We start from the raw sequence: 15,456 nt of genomic DNA, 5'->3' as shown, positions 1-15,456 counted from the left end.
TGGGGCTATGGGCCCCAGATTCAGGGCTATAGCCCCAAAAGCCACCCCCTAGCACCGCCACTGGTTCAGGGCTAAGGCTCATGTTTGCCAAATTATTTGTCATTTTGTTCAGCCAATCTTGTGATCTGCAAACCTTGTTAACACAAAAAAAGATTACTCTACTGCAGTTTGGTTTAGCTGTACTGGTTTAGCTGTACTGATTACCGAATAAATTCCCTGCTAAGGGCCCGTTCAATCATTTTAATGGGCTGCAAGACACATTAATGCACATTTTTTTTGCAGTACAGGGAAACACATATCATTATGTGTTGTGGTGCGTTGTTGTGGTGAGTTGGGGTGCCTTTAAATGAATGTAACCACAGCACAACAGCACATGTGCAGTGCGTTACTGCATGTTGCACAATGGCCTTATGTGAGCGATCCTTAAATGTAATAAGGTAGTAATGCTGATTTCAGGTAACGATGCTAAAGCAAGAGATAAGTGTGACCTTGTAGTGTGCCAGATATGTGTAAACCACAGGACAGACTGAACAGAGTTACTAATCCTTTGACTTCTGTTCAAGCACTGTCCCCATACATGGATCAATATTTTGCCAGTCCCTGCTGAACCAGGCTGAATTTCGATCCATCAATGGCCAGCTTAATCCTGTTTCAGTCTGCTAGACAGCTCTCTTTCCTAGAGGAACTGCCCTGCAGCTATTGCCTGACTTTTATGTATTTGTTTGTGAATTTTATTAGTAACTTTTGTAAGCTAACTTGTAGTTTATGTACAAGAATTCCTGTTTATGGATATACTTTTTACACATTGTATGCAATACAGTTTACAGAACTGGTAGAAATTACCATTTAATTTCTGAAAGACCACATTATTTCCTTACATAAGGTTTTTACGAGACCTGGTGGAATTGAAGACTTTTGCCAACTACTCCACATGTGACCGCAGTAATCTGGCTGACTGGCTGGGCAGTGTAGAGCCAAGATTTAGGCAGTACACGTACAACCTGGTCACGTGTGGCATTGACCGCAACTTTCTGCATCACGTCACTGAGCAGCAACTGGAGAAGGACTGTAACGTTACTACCGGCTTCCACCGAGCCCGTATATTAAATGCAGCAAGAGGTGAGACCTTGGTTGGTAAATCTGCATGTTTTACCTGTAATAGACATTTATGATATAAATATCACATTCATGGCTCACATCCATGAATGAACAACTGAATAAGAGGCATTCCTCTTCCTCCACTGGTCACGTCTTCACCCCCTCCCATCACTGGTCACCGCTGCATCTCCCTTCCAGCACTGCTGCTCACCACTGCACCTATCCTCGGCTATTGCTCACCCCTGACCTGCTGTACCCATCTTTTACAACTGGCAAACTCTGCAGCTCCTGTACCCCTCTTCCATCACTGAAAGCCTCTGAATCCCCTGCATCACCTTCCTTCCACCAATCACTTCTGCACTTCTCTTCTACTGCTAATTATGGCTGCCCCCCTGCACCTTTCTTTCCCCTCTGATCACCTGTTCAACCCGTGCACCCCTCTTCTACATGTCTTAGCTGAGTCGAGGCTGGCAGCAGACAGGACAATGTCAGATGTGGTAGCATCATAACATCCCTCTTCCTCCACTGGTCAACTCTGCACCCCTCTTTCACCACTGGTAACCTCTGCATCCTCTACACCCCGCTCCCTCTACTGAGCATCTTTGCACTTCTCCATCACTGGTCACCTCTGCAACCCCTGAACCCATCTCCTTCCAGTGTTAACCTCTGCACCCCCCTTTCTCCACTGGTCACCTCTGAATCCCTCTTTCACCACAGGTCAACTTTGCCCCTCTCGCAGCACCCCTCATCCAACACTGGTAACCTGTAAACCCCTTTCATTCCTTTACCTCCACTGGTCACCTCCACACTCTTTTTCCACCACTATTAATATCTGAACCCCTCTTTCTCCACTGGTAACCTCTGCACCCCTCTCCCTCCACTGGTCACCTCTGCATCCTCTTCTTTCACTGGTCATCTCTAAAGTCCTCTTTGATCATTGTTCAACTCTTTGGTCACCTTTGCACTCCCTTCCACAACTGCTCTCCTCTGCATCCCTATTCCACCACTGGTTACCTCTAACCTTCTGCACCCCTCTTCCACCAACACCTCTCTACCTTTACTGGTCATCTCTGCACTCCTTTTCCACCATTGGTCAGTTTTGCATTCCCTCCCCCTCTCCTTCCTCTGCCCCCCTGCGCCCCTCTTCCAGCACTGGTCGCCACAGCTTCTGTAACTGGAGTTGGGATGTTACTGATAATAATACATACTGATATTACTAATATCAGTATGTATTATTTTTCAGTGCAAAGCATAGGGTACAGCAAAATATAGCTCTAAAAAAAATAAAAGCTGGAAGCCTGCTTATGAAGGGTTCCACCAGCATAGTTCTTTTATTAGTTATCACAGCCAGTAACCAAAGTAGGATTAGGAAAGTTTAGTTACATTTAACTGTACATGGCCTGTAATGTTGACTTCTTTCAGCTGGTAAAGGGCTGAGGTTTCCTGGATTTGATTTACCAAGGGTTCAGCAAATCTTGTTAAAAAATTGTAGAACTCGAACTCAGAGGAAAAACCCAAAGGTATTGTAGACAAAAGGCACGGGAAGCTGGGAACATAGGGGACATGTACCAATGGCAAAAAAATGCTTGGCGGGAAGCCTTAAAGCTGTATGTGGTGTTGTGGAACAATAACATTTTCACGGACAGTCTCAATGACAGTGTGCACTAATGGAGCATATATGGCTGTGGAATTGATTTTTTTTTCTTTTATAGTTGGCTTGCCTTACATTGCCTTGCAGCAGCACCCAATACAGATTCTTTCAATTTAACAAAAAAAGGCTTATTTTAAGGTAGCTTTAGAAGTGACACCTGATTTTTCATCAAGTGGTAATAGACCGGCTTTGACCGGCAGATAGAAATTGGCCAGTAATTCACTGAAGCTGTCCTTGTTCTTGCCTATGCAAAACTGTGCTGACACTTACCTTTTTTAATCAAGGTCTCATTAAAAATTTAAAGACTGTAGAACAGGGATATGCAATTAACGGACCTCCAGCTGTTGCAGAACTACAAGTCCCATGAGGCATAGCAAGACTGACAGCCACAAGCATGACACCCAGAGGCAGAGGCGTGATGGGACTTGTAGTTTTGCAACAGCTGGAGGTCCGCTAATTGCATATCCCCGCTGTAGAAAATAGAGCAATATAAAATTGACCAGTAGCAGGACATTTCTATTAAGAAAGACATGGCTGAAATTTACTAGAGAAAAAGAGTACAAGCAGGGGTCTTACTGCAGCAACTGAGAAACCCCAGGTGATACAGTTGTATAAAATTGCCCGGCAACAGGTCAATTTTAAATAGCAAGCCTAGGTCCAAATTTACTAGAGGCAAAGAGCACAGGCAGATGTATTACAAGAATTAAAGATACAACAGAAAGAAAGTATAGTAGTAAAAAATTGGCCAGCAGCAAGACTAGGCCAAATTTGCTATAAACAAAGAACACGGGCTGGGGTTTTACAACAAGAATTAAAATACTGCAGAGGATACAGCAGTGTAAAATTGTCCAGCACCATGACAGTTTTAATCAGGGATAATAGGCCCTAACTGACATTAGCCTATTATGGGGATAAGGGGTGCAGTGAATGTGAGTGATATAACATGGGGTGCTTTAGGTGCACATTGTTCTTACACACACACACTTCCAGGCTGAACGGAAGTATTTTTTGAATTGGAGTAATTGGAGTTTATTCAACCTTACCAACTATGTAAGGTATGTAGTGCTGCAAACAAAAGGGCAGCTCCTACAACATATGGTCAGTAAAAAGTGAATGCTCTGCTTTCAGCACCCCAAACTTAAAAAATCAACATAAAATAAAAAATATCCACAACAAAAAAGCTTGCTACGGATGGGGCAACAGCTAAAAGTGCCCCTTGATCTCAAATCAACCATACAATAAAATTAAATTTAAAAAGCCCCCAGTAATGCCCCCTCTTGTCTGCCCCTGCTCCTTTTTCTTTTCTCCATATTTAAATACACCCTTAGGAATCCATCAAGCCAACGTACCATGGCTTCAACTAATCTATTGTTACTGATTCGATGTGTGACCCCTACGTCCTATTTTTCATACAGATTTTTGTATAATCTCTTCCAATGCATGACGTATGGGGCATCTGTGATCCACTTAACTGAAATGAGGATGAAGGTTACTTTAACTTGTTTTTTTTACAGGAATTGCTATCACAAAAGGTCTCCTGGTGGGCCTTATGCACATGCTTTCAATCCCTTTATTTGTAACCTAAACATGCATTGGTTCTGACACACACGATGCCTATTGTTGGTGTATCTTATCACTGTTTGTAATGTTAAAGATAATATCTGCTTGGTTTCTATATTGAATAAAATAAGATTGAATTAAAAAGCCCCCAGTAATAAGAACAAAAGCAGCAACGGGTTGATCACACACAGAGCTAGCAATCAGAAAGAAAAGAAAAGAGGGGAGTCAAAACATAGAGGAAAAAAAAGGGGGAAGGGGAGAAGAGATTGGGGCATTGGAGCACAGCCGACGGCAAGCCAAAATCTTTGTGATGTATAGAAGATCACACCAGGGTAGCTGTTAGAGTATACTGTGTGACTATGGAGTCTCCAGGTAACTCAGATATCAGTTATTTAAAATCCAGCCTGTAGAACTAGGTAGAGGTAAATTTAGGCTGCATGTTTTTCAGCGAAGTAGTAAGATCTTCCATGATCCTAATGTTTTTCACTCCTCTAATCCATTGTTGAATGGTTGGCAAAGAAGGGGACTACTTTAAAACCAGGATACGGGAACGAGCAGCATTTATGAAATGCCGAAGGACTGATGTGCGATATGTCTTTGTCGGTAAGGAATTGCGATGCAAAAGATAAAATGCTGGCGATTTACTAATAGGCCTATCTGTGAAACATTGAGTAATGGTATGGACTTGAGACCAAAAGGAGTCTAGGGCAGGGCAGTAGTGTACCTGGCCTGTGTCCACAGTGCCAACCGAGATTCGGGATGGAGGTATACATGACATGGAGTACTGTTGGGGTGGAGTACCAATAGATGAATAGTAACCATATTCTTGGTACTGGTTACTAATAGAAGATTTGTATGACAGACAGAAAATTTTGGTTCGTTCTTTCAGGGTAATCGTGAGTCTGTTTCCCAGTTTCGACTTTCTTCAAAGTGAGGGAGTTGGCTTAACTAAAAGCCCCTTTATTGGCCCTTCTAAGCCCTCTTGCCATAGTTCATAGCCCATGCAGTGCATTATGGTTTTAAAAAACGCTACTGGATGAATCTGCGCAAAATTATGCCAGGATTACGAATCTCAAAGCTGCACGATTCTTCTACAACCTATTTGCAGCTTAACCAAGCCACTTTTTCAGTTCTAATGATTGTCAGGAACATGTCCAAGCATTTTACGTATGGCTGTAAATGCTGGGGTATGTTCCTGGCATGTGTTAAAAAATGTTTCGATACTAGGCATACCATGACCTGGATATATGAAAATCTTCACAGACATAGGAATGTAATATTAATACACAAAAGGTAATACACAAAAGGACAATGTTAGTGGCATTGCTGGATTTAGAATTACTGACTTCCGAAAATGTGGTATTTGTGTTGGATTTTTAAAATGTGTGCTTGTGTTTGAAAACACTACTAAAGATTTATTACATTTGATTATAGTAATGCTTATATCAAAGTCAAATATAATTAATGATGACTATATTAACACAGAATATATAATAGCCAATGCTTATTATACCATATTATAAAAATGTGCTTCATATACAGATTTGTGGATTCTCTTTCTAGGGGTTGTTTGTATGTCAGACAGTGTAATCAGCATCTTTGCTGAATGATTGATGAGATAAAACAGCCCTTATACTGCAGTGACATTTCTATGCAGCACTACTAAGCAGGCACTACACAATGTTTATGTAATAAACAGATATTGATAAACATTTTTGAGCATATTCATACCCTCAAACTTGTCAAATGACTTAGGTGTTGGTGTTCCCAGCACAAAGACATTTCAAGTAACAGGGTGGCCCATTGTAGATAAATAATAAAGGAAAGCTTTGTAACCTATATGCATTTCCAGACTTTATTTTTAACCATAAAATAGATTATGTATAATCTGTATAATGTGCTGTGTGTGGCTGGATATGTAGTGCTCTTAAATATTGTGTCCTTCTTGCCCATGACAGAGATGCTGCACTCACCCCTTCCATGCAGTGTGGGTAAATCAAGCTATGATGGCCCTGATGTCTTTATCAGTTACAGAAGGAGCACTGGATCACAGTTGGCCAGGTGTGTTGAAAATTACAGGATTAACTATCTCTTTGTTATTGTGAGTGATACTGCTTTTGCATTAAAGTGGTTGTAAAGGTAAAAGGTTTCTTACCATAAAGCAGTAGTAAACCCGCCGACACTTTTTTTTTTTTTTTTTTTTTTATACACCTGTAAGGTAAAAGGCATAATGAGCTAGTATGCACCGCATACTAGCTCATTATGAAATACTTAGCTTTGAACGAGGCATCGGTATCTTACCTGGTCCACGCCGAGGTTACTGACATGTTGCCTCGGCGTGTCTTCAGTGTATCGCGGCTCCAGCGCTGTGAGTGGCTGGAGCCGCGATGTCACTCCCGCGCATGCACGCTGGAGATTTCTTTTCGGCAAGGTCCGGCTTCTGCCGGGCTTTCAGCCAAGAATCCCCTGTGCGCATGCGCCGCTGCAGTCAGCGGCTCATTGCAAGGGGAATATCTCCTAAACCGTACAGGTTTAGGAGATATTTTTTTTACCTACAGGTAAGCCTTATTATAGGCTTACCTGTAGGTAAAAGTTACAATTTTGACTATACAACCGCTTTAATGAATTCTCTGCATTAAGGTAAAAAATCTTTTAACGTCAGCTTCCCCCCCAAATACTTACCTGAGCCCTCTCTCAACCCAGAGTTGTGGCCGTATGCACTAGCACTGCTCTTCTCTAAGTAGTACACACGCTGCGCTTATCAAAATAAAAATGTAAGAAATTTCTACTAAAATATTAATAAAGTGATATTGTGCTTAACATACAAAATATACAAAATCTATTAATACTATACATTAATGTGCAATAAACTTCAATGAATGAATAAATAGGTAAAAGTGCTCCAATCAGCCTGTGTATTGCAAATATTCCACAAAGTTTGTGCAATTTTCAAACATTAATAGATAATTCAAAACAAACATCCATGAGATTTAGTGTTTCATCCATGCATTTCAGTGCTGCATCTATGCAATATGGTGTTAGTGCAATGTTCAAACAATAAAAAATTAAAAAATACAAAAAAAGCATCCATGCGATTTGGTGCTGCACCATGTGATTCTATGAAATTCAGTGCTGTGTTGCTGTGCAATGATCAAATTAACAGTCCACAGATCTTCCACAATCCATTCATGTGTTATTGTGAACACAATCTAAAGTGCTGTGTGCTCATACAAGTGCTCCCTCCCAGGTGATAGCCCCTCACCTTAGGGCGTGTGACCTTGCAATTAAGCTTGGTCCGAATGCGCTTAGAACCTCTATGGGTTTGATGTTATATGCAGGGTCCTGGATAGATTTGCACTGGTGCCTCTGTTCCTCACAGCAGTCCTCTTTGCACCTCAATATATCAACACAAAAAGGACTTCATGGTGCAGTATGTACTAAATTTACTAAAATCATAAACAAATCTCGCAATGGGTACTCACAGTAACAAGGCGCTTAAGGGCGCCACACTAAGACAGCAGAAACGAACGGGCAACAGCGGCCGGTATGGAGTGGCGTGCTAATCTTTCCCAACAGGTTGCATAACATTCCGTCCTGTCCCCTTCCCCTACGCGTGTTCGATACAAGGGGTATTTCTTATCTTCTTCTCTCCCCTCTTCTTACAGAAGGCTCGGCCGCAGCGGTAGCCATTGGCCTGTAGGCAGAGAATTGGGGCGGGGCTGAGCCTTACTGTGTGTGTCTGTAAAGACTTACAAAGCCTGCCTGTTGGAGTGCCCCCAAAGCAAGCGGCTTGCTATGGGGGCGCTTAGAGAAGAGGAGGAGCCAAGACCACTGGTGGGAAACCCCAGGAGAGGAGGATCGGCCTGCTCTGTGCACAGAGCAGGTAAGTATGACATGTTTGTTATTTTTTAAACCTTTACAATCACTTGTCCATTATCATGGACAGTGTAGAGCAGGGGTGTCAAACTCAATTTTACCATGGGCTGCAACAGCATTATGGCTGCCCTCAAAGGGCCATACAGTGTGCAGGTTCAGGAGTGCGCTATATACAGAGTGCAGGGTTTGGGGGTGCATTACATACAGAGTGTAGGGTTCAGGAGTGCATTACAAACAGACTGCAGAGTTCAGGAATACGCTACATACAGAGTATAGACTGCAGAATTCAGGAATCCACAACAGACAGAGTACCAAGTTCAGGAGTATGTGGCGTATAGAGTGCAGAGTTCAGGAGTACACGGTGTGTAGAGTTCAGGAGTACTTGGTGTACAGAGTGCAGAGTTCAGAAATACATGGCAAACAGAGTGCAGAGTTCAGGAGTACACAGCATGAATAGTTCAGGAGTACGTGGCGTACAGAGTGCAGAGTTCAAAAGTACACGGTGTGCAGAGTTCAGGAGTATGTGGCGTACAGAGTGCAGAGTTCCGAGGTACACAGTATGCAGAGTTCAGGAGTAGGTGACGTGCAGAGTGCAGAGTTCAGGAGTAGGTGACATACTGAGTGCAGAGTTCAGGAGTAGGTGATGTACAGAGTGCAGAGTTCAGAAGTACACAGTGTGCAGAGTTCAGGAGTAGGTGACGCACAGAGTGCAGAGTTCAGGAGTAGGTGGCGTACAGAGTGCAGAGTTCAGGAGTAGGTGACGTACAGAGTGCAGAGTTCAGGAGTAGGTGACATACTGAGTGCAGAGTTCAGGAGTAGGTGATGTACAGAGTGCAGAGTTCAGGAGTAGGTGGCGTACAGAGTGCAGAGTTCAGGAGTAGGTGACGTGCAGAGTGCAGAGTTCAGGAGTAGGTGACATACTGAGTGCAGAGTTCAGGAGTAGGTGATGTACAGAGTGCAGAGTTCAGAAGTACACAGTGTGCAGAGTTCAGGAGTAGGTGACGCACAGAGTGCAGAGTTCAGGAGTAGGTGGCGTACAGAGTGTAGAGTTCAGGAGTAGGTGACGTACAGAGTGCAGAGTTCAGGAGTAGGTGACGTACAGAGTGCAGCATTAAAGTGGAACGTCACTCTCCCAATCAACATGTATTATTTTTCAACCTCGTGCTGCTAGCATTAGTAAATAGATAGAAATGTATATAATATTTACTTGTTTTAAACTTTTTTTAACATTTCTTCAGTTACTTCCTGGTTTCTTGCCTAGGCAAATGATGTCATACATCCCAGCCGTCTTCAGGAGGGGAGAAGGGGTTTTCTCAGCTGATCACCTTCTCCTGCATGCATGCTTAAGCTAAAAGCAAATGGATTCCAGGAAGTAAATGCTACAGGAATAATTTTGCCTCATCCAAGATGGCCACGTCCAGAAATGCTAGGAGGTTGTTTTTCAAAGGTTTTTCTCAACAAATCATAGATTGATGGGGGAGTTTGCTTTGAATATTAAAAATTAATTAAATAGCGTTTTTGGTTTGTGGTGCTCAGATGCAGTAAAGATCCCTTTTAAAGGAGTATGCGTTTTTTTTTTTTTTTTTCCCGCTCCCCTCTCTCCCCCTCTTCCCATCTTTGCCTTTTCTTTCTCTTTATTTCTCTTGCTACCATTCTTCATTGTACTAGACTTTCTCTTTAAAAAAAAAAAAAAAACAGTAAGGCAGTCCTATGATCTATCTTATGGTGACCAACTTATAAGGGATCCTCCTCTCTGTTTAGGTCACGGGACAGAAATGTTGAATGCAGGTTTGACATGTACAATGTGAAATCCTGCTGGTGTTCATTTGCACTCAATATTCCTCACATAGTTATTTGACATTCACCCTGTGTACATTGGTATACTGCTATTTTTTGTACTGGTCTTGTTATATTGTTTGTTTGACTTGGACGTGCCTTTTCTGATGAACATTAAATATTTGAAGAAAAAAAAAAGGAGTATGCGGCAGGGTTGAGGAGTACTCTGCATACAGAGTGCATGGTTTAGGGGTGTGCTATGCACAAAGTGCAGGGTTCAGCTGTCTTTTATAGGCTGTCCACATCTCACTTCCACCCCTCCTCTTTGGCTTTGACCTCTGCACCACTTTCCCCCACCTCTGCACACATCTCCATCCACAGCTCTCATCTCTCCTTTCCCCCCAAAAGCTTCCTTGCATCTCACCTACCCTGCTCGGCCCTCTAGTACCTCCTGGTGGCTAGATCCTTTCTCTCTCACTTACAGAGAGATCATTTGTCGGCACCTGTCCTCGCCGTGATCCGCCATGGGCGCGTGGGTAGGGATCTGTGAGAGCTGAGAGCCGCTGTGGGGAAAGCTGCTCTTGAACACAGAAGGCTTCTCTGTTTACAAGTGACAGTGGTAAGTGGGGAGTGGAAGGCGAGAGCCGGGGATGGCGGAACAGCTGGAAAAAGCCCTGGGTGCGAGGGCCACATGAAATGGCCTGCCGGGCCAGAGGCTTAGTAGTGAAAACTGTGGTCTGGCAGCACATGGGTTTCTGTATTCAGTTATCACCAGGAATGATATTAGCAGGAATTGTGTATATTCTGTAATTCTCTAATTCTAGAATGTGGAGCTGGAAACTCGTCCTTCTTAATAAATCATTTTATTTCTATTGTATATACATTATTTGCTTTGATAATTATGACGGTGACATGAGATAATCTTTTGAGGGTGAGGGAATGATGTGAATGGTTCCTTGTATTCTGATAATTGCAGCTAAATGTGTGCTATAGCCACTCATGAAATAAGCTCTCTGTATTCTTTCAGCCTCCTGAAGGTACATTTATATCTACATGGCTTCAGTGCATTTATTGACGTGGAAAAGCTGGAGGCAGGGAAGTTTGAGGACAAACTGATTCAGAGTGTGGTCAGCGCAAGAAACTTTGTCTTGGTTCTTTCAGCTGGATCTCTGGACAAGTGCATGGGGGACAATGACTGCAAAGACTGGGTGCATAAGGTTAGTGATTGAATAGCTGTGACATCTCTGATGATCCTCAAAGTGGATATTCAGCCAAACCTTTCTCAATGAAGGCTTGTAAATTCCATAAGGTTTTCGTTGCCCTTTGCTCTGTGTTCCCATAGAGTTCACCTTACTCTCTGTCTCAGTGACACAGAAAAATGATGGAAAAATCTCTTAAACAGCAACACAGCAGCAATACGAGCACTTTTTGTGACTGATTTCCATGTTTGTCTGATAGCTGTCACTGGTTTCTACTCTTTGCAGGAGATTGTCACAGCATTAGACTGTGGCAAGAACATCGTGCCAGTTACCGATCACTTTGAATGGCCAAACCCAATAAGTCTCCCTGAGGACATGAGAGCAGTGCTAAAATTTAATGGCATCAAGTAAGTTTTACTTTTTACAGCATGTATCAAAAGCAGAATCTATATACAGTAGTTAGCATCAGACAATTCAGGCTTGATTCAAGTTGTTCTGTGTGCATTAGACATTTGCGATCAAAATTTGTACGGAATTTCTGTTATTTGGAGATTTGGATGTGTTCAAATTTCTGAATCACAATAGTAACGGATTTCAATGAAATGAAATATCGCAATGAAATAACAAATTATCTCAATTCAAAAATGAATTTTAAATGGAAACATATTGCAATAAATACAGTATAAAAATGAAATAAGATGACGATTCCTATGTATGCTGCTTTATAAAATAGAAAAGAAAAAACTGAATAGAATAAAATGGAAAAAAAAGAATTGATTAAAACTGAATAGAATAAAACAGAAATAGAATAGAAAAAAATACAATATAAAAGAATAGAATAAAACAGAATAGAATATAACAACAGAACAGAATAGAATAGAAAATACAAGAAAAGAATGAAATAGGATAAAATATAAAATAAAATAGAAAAAATAGAATAGAAAATAATAGAATTTTAATTCAGTTCAGAATAAATTAGAATAGAAAAAATAGAATCAATATAGCCGTCTTCTGACATTTGAATAGAATAAAAAAGAACAAACATAGCTGTCTTCCTGAAATTCGAAAATAACTAATATATTACCGAATTCGAATATACGTAACAAATTCTGATAATGAATCATTCTAACATATCAAATAACTTAATAATTTAATTTCATCCTAACAAAACAAATCTTTCCATCATGCAAACCCCTAGTGTACATGTAAAATGCTAGGTAATGCACATGTGTGGGTGAGAATGGTTCCACTTGACTTGCATGTGTGTCTGATAGCTGTCACTGGTTTCTACTCTTTGCAAGAGATTGTCACAGCATTAACATAACTGCCACAGTCTAATGCTGTTATGTAAAATGCTAGATAATGCACATGTGTAGGTAAGAATGGACCCACTTGACTTGCATAAAATAGACATGTGTGAACAGGCTCTTGAACAGCATGACAAACAAGGAATAATAGCTAGTGACAGGTGTCAGTTAATGTGGTTGTTAACCCACTTCTATCAAATCTTCTTATCCTCTCTGTACCTTAATAACATGTGTCCATGTGCCTGTACAAGCAGGGAGGAGAGTGGGGAGGAGGACAGAGGAGACACAGGAGAGCTGCAGATAGCAGGCTGCAGATGACGGAATCACGCAAACGGACCACGATGTCAGGGCTCAACAGCCATGATTATCGTGGTCTGTTTGCAGAGGGGAGGGTATAGCCAGGCAGGATCAGCCAGGATTTTTAGGGTATACAGGGGGCCAAATGACACAACACAAGCACTGTGCTGTATAACATGCTTTAAAGGAACAGTATCTGTTTTTGGGTTAACAAACGCTTTAAGATGCCATATATGAGGCCATATGAGTATAGCCAGGCAGGATCAGCCAGGATTTTTAGGGTATACAGGGGGCCAAATGACACAACACAAGCACTGTGCTGTATAACATGCTTTAAAGGAACAGTATCTGTTTTTGGGTTAACAAACGTTTTAAGATGCCATATATGAGGCCATATGAGTAACAATTTTGGGTAAAGCAAATTTTGCTTTAGTAGAAAGCACTTTAGAAACTTTTACATGTTCAGACATGGCATTATTCTGTTCACATTATTCTGTGCTCAAAAATCATCTCAATGTGTCCAATTATCGTATTACCAGATGGTCTCATGAATACCAGGATGCAACCGTTGAAAAGATTATTCGCTTCTTGCAAGGTCGCTCCTCTCGGGATTCCTCTGTTGGCTCTGAAAGTCTAGATGGTACTCCACCTCTAGGTGAGAAGTAGAACATGCAATGGGAAGCCAAACTCCAGACAAGTGATACCTGTAGATGTTCCTGTCCCTGGCCTAACCATGCTGTGTTCTGGAGTAATGTCTACTGTTCTTCAATCTTTCAACTCCTCCAGCTTGATCTTTTCCTTCCAACACCTTGAGATTTCTCAGGAGAACCAACAGAACTTTCCGTAATGATAAATGGGATCAATCTGTAGCAATAGTGCACTAGGGTTACATAGATTATACTCTTAAAGGTAACATTTTACTCAAGCATCGGTGGCCAAAAAGCAGGGTTATTTTTCAAATGCATCTGTTCATTAAGCTTGATTCCTCTTGCTGACAGAACTTCAAAAGACAGTCAGCACTGGCTGTTATCAGGATCTTACCCATACACCTTGTAGTATTTCACAGACAACTGCCAAGCAGTTATTAAATTAAGGATGTGCAGATCCTTCCTGGTAGTGCTACCAATAACAGAATCATAAGATGTTATTTGAAGTCTGGAACAAAATAAGTGACATATACAGCACTATCAAGGAGATTATAGGATCTCCAGCTCTCAGTAATACATGGCTTGCCTTTCAGTCTTTATGTCTATATATTAAGCTAATATATAGCAAAATATTTAAGAAGATTCCCATTATAAATCTTGTAGACTTGATGAGTATAATAAAAAAGAAAAGATATGTATATAATCAAAAGACATTGTTCAGTGATGTTTCTCTACCAAATGTAATTTTCCTGTTTGACCAACATATAATGGAGGAACTGCAGGCAAATAGCAAAGTTTAGTGTTGAAATACACCGTTCTTATGCAAATTCTGCAGCTTCCCGTGTCCCCTGCCTGGTCATTGCACAGTAAATCAGCATTATTATACTCATGCAGCTCAGAAGATAGCAGTCATGCAGTGCTTCTGTATTGAATTGGGAATCTGTTGGATTACCTTACTTTGTAAGGTGGCCGGGGTTTATGAAGAAGGCAGTTGAGATCACCAAAACCTTTTAACTTCCACGTACCTTTGCATTCCTATTGTCTACCCAGGTGCGGCATCACTGTCCAATAGGAAGGCATGGGGGTGGGAGGAGTTGGGTTAGTTATTGATTAAGAAGCTGTTAGGTCAAAAATTTTTCATAAAAAAAGACCAGGACATTGGTAGGTAAATTGTGCTAGCGAGCAGGCACCTGAAAGTGCTTTATAGACATGGAAGCCAACTGAAAAAGTAAGATGGCAAAATCAGGTGTGTGGTCCTGAAAGACTTTAAGGGTAACAAGATCAAGATTTTGTGTCTCAAATGAAAGAAGAGGCATTAAACTTCCAGATATCGCCGCCTTTCAAACAGCAAACCTGAGTTGAGTTATAGACTAGCTCAAACAGACAGTGAGTCTAATTGGAACCACCTTACAGACACCTCTTATGGGACTCCTATGGCCAAATGTGTATTTTGGTTTTGTGTTGCCCTAGGCAAGACTAAATCAGGCACCCTCTATCTAAATTTATCCCACCCCTTCCTGTCCATTGACACCCGCCACAATCCAATCCGATCCTGTCCGCCAAAAACGACAGATGGGGGATCTATTCCCCATCTGTCTGGTGGATTGGATGGCAGTCGGATGGAAATAGACAGGTGGTCTGTTTCCATCTGACTACCCCATAGAGGAGAGTGGGCTGTGTTTGTGTTCGCTCTGCATAGCGGACAGATTGCCTGAGCAGGAGGACAGCTTTACGGAGCTTACTATGTCTTTTATTTTTTATTTTTTTACAACTTTATTTATTTTTTGTACAGGTACAATTTTATTTTTAACATTTTATATTATTTGTTTAATTTTTTTTTTACATTTTGGGGGGCTTTAGAGAGACATCAGGGGTATAAACAGATTTATAATGTCTCTTTTTTTTTAGACATAAAAGGACTGAATACAGTTCTTTTCTCTGCAGCCTGAGCTGCACTGTGGATGAGTGAGATAGGAGTCTGTATAGAGACTCCTATTCATTCATAAAATGAAATATTGTAAACAGTGTTTACAATATTTCATTTA

At 41.3% G+C, this 15,456-nt stretch overlaps 1 protein-coding gene across 3 annotated transcripts in view; it reads left to right on the top strand.

Annotated features, from left to right (window-relative positions):
* The window catches only part of SARM1 (sterile alpha and TIR motif containing 1), a 48,665-nt gene extending 33,414 nt beyond the window's left edge, over nt 1–15,251 (top strand). For all 3 annotated transcript variants that reach the window (XM_073616603.1, XM_073616602.1, XM_073616601.1), the window contains exons 6-10: nt 884–1,119; nt 6,268–6,370; nt 10,989–11,178; nt 11,446–11,567; nt 13,304–15,251. In XM_073616603.1, the coding sequence (XP_073472704.1) occupies nt 884–1,119; nt 6,268–6,370; nt 10,989–11,178; nt 11,446–11,567; nt 13,304–13,430 (778 nt within the window). In that variant the 3' untranslated portion in view covers nt 13,431–15,251. The remainder of the gene's footprint in view (nt 1–883; nt 1,120–6,267; nt 6,371–10,988; nt 11,179–11,445; nt 11,568–13,303) is intronic.
* Nucleotides 15,252–15,456: the final 205 nt, after the last annotated feature.

The sequence above is a fragment of the Aquarana catesbeiana genome, linkage group LG02 (assembly GCF_042186555.1).
Source record: "Aquarana catesbeiana isolate 2022-GZ linkage group LG02, ASM4218655v1, whole genome shotgun sequence".
NCBI lineage: Eukaryota > Metazoa > Chordata > Amphibia > Anura > Ranidae > Aquarana > Aquarana catesbeiana.
The sequence above is the reverse complement of the archived record's forward strand: the minus strand, read 5'-3'. Positions and strand labels throughout refer to the sequence as shown.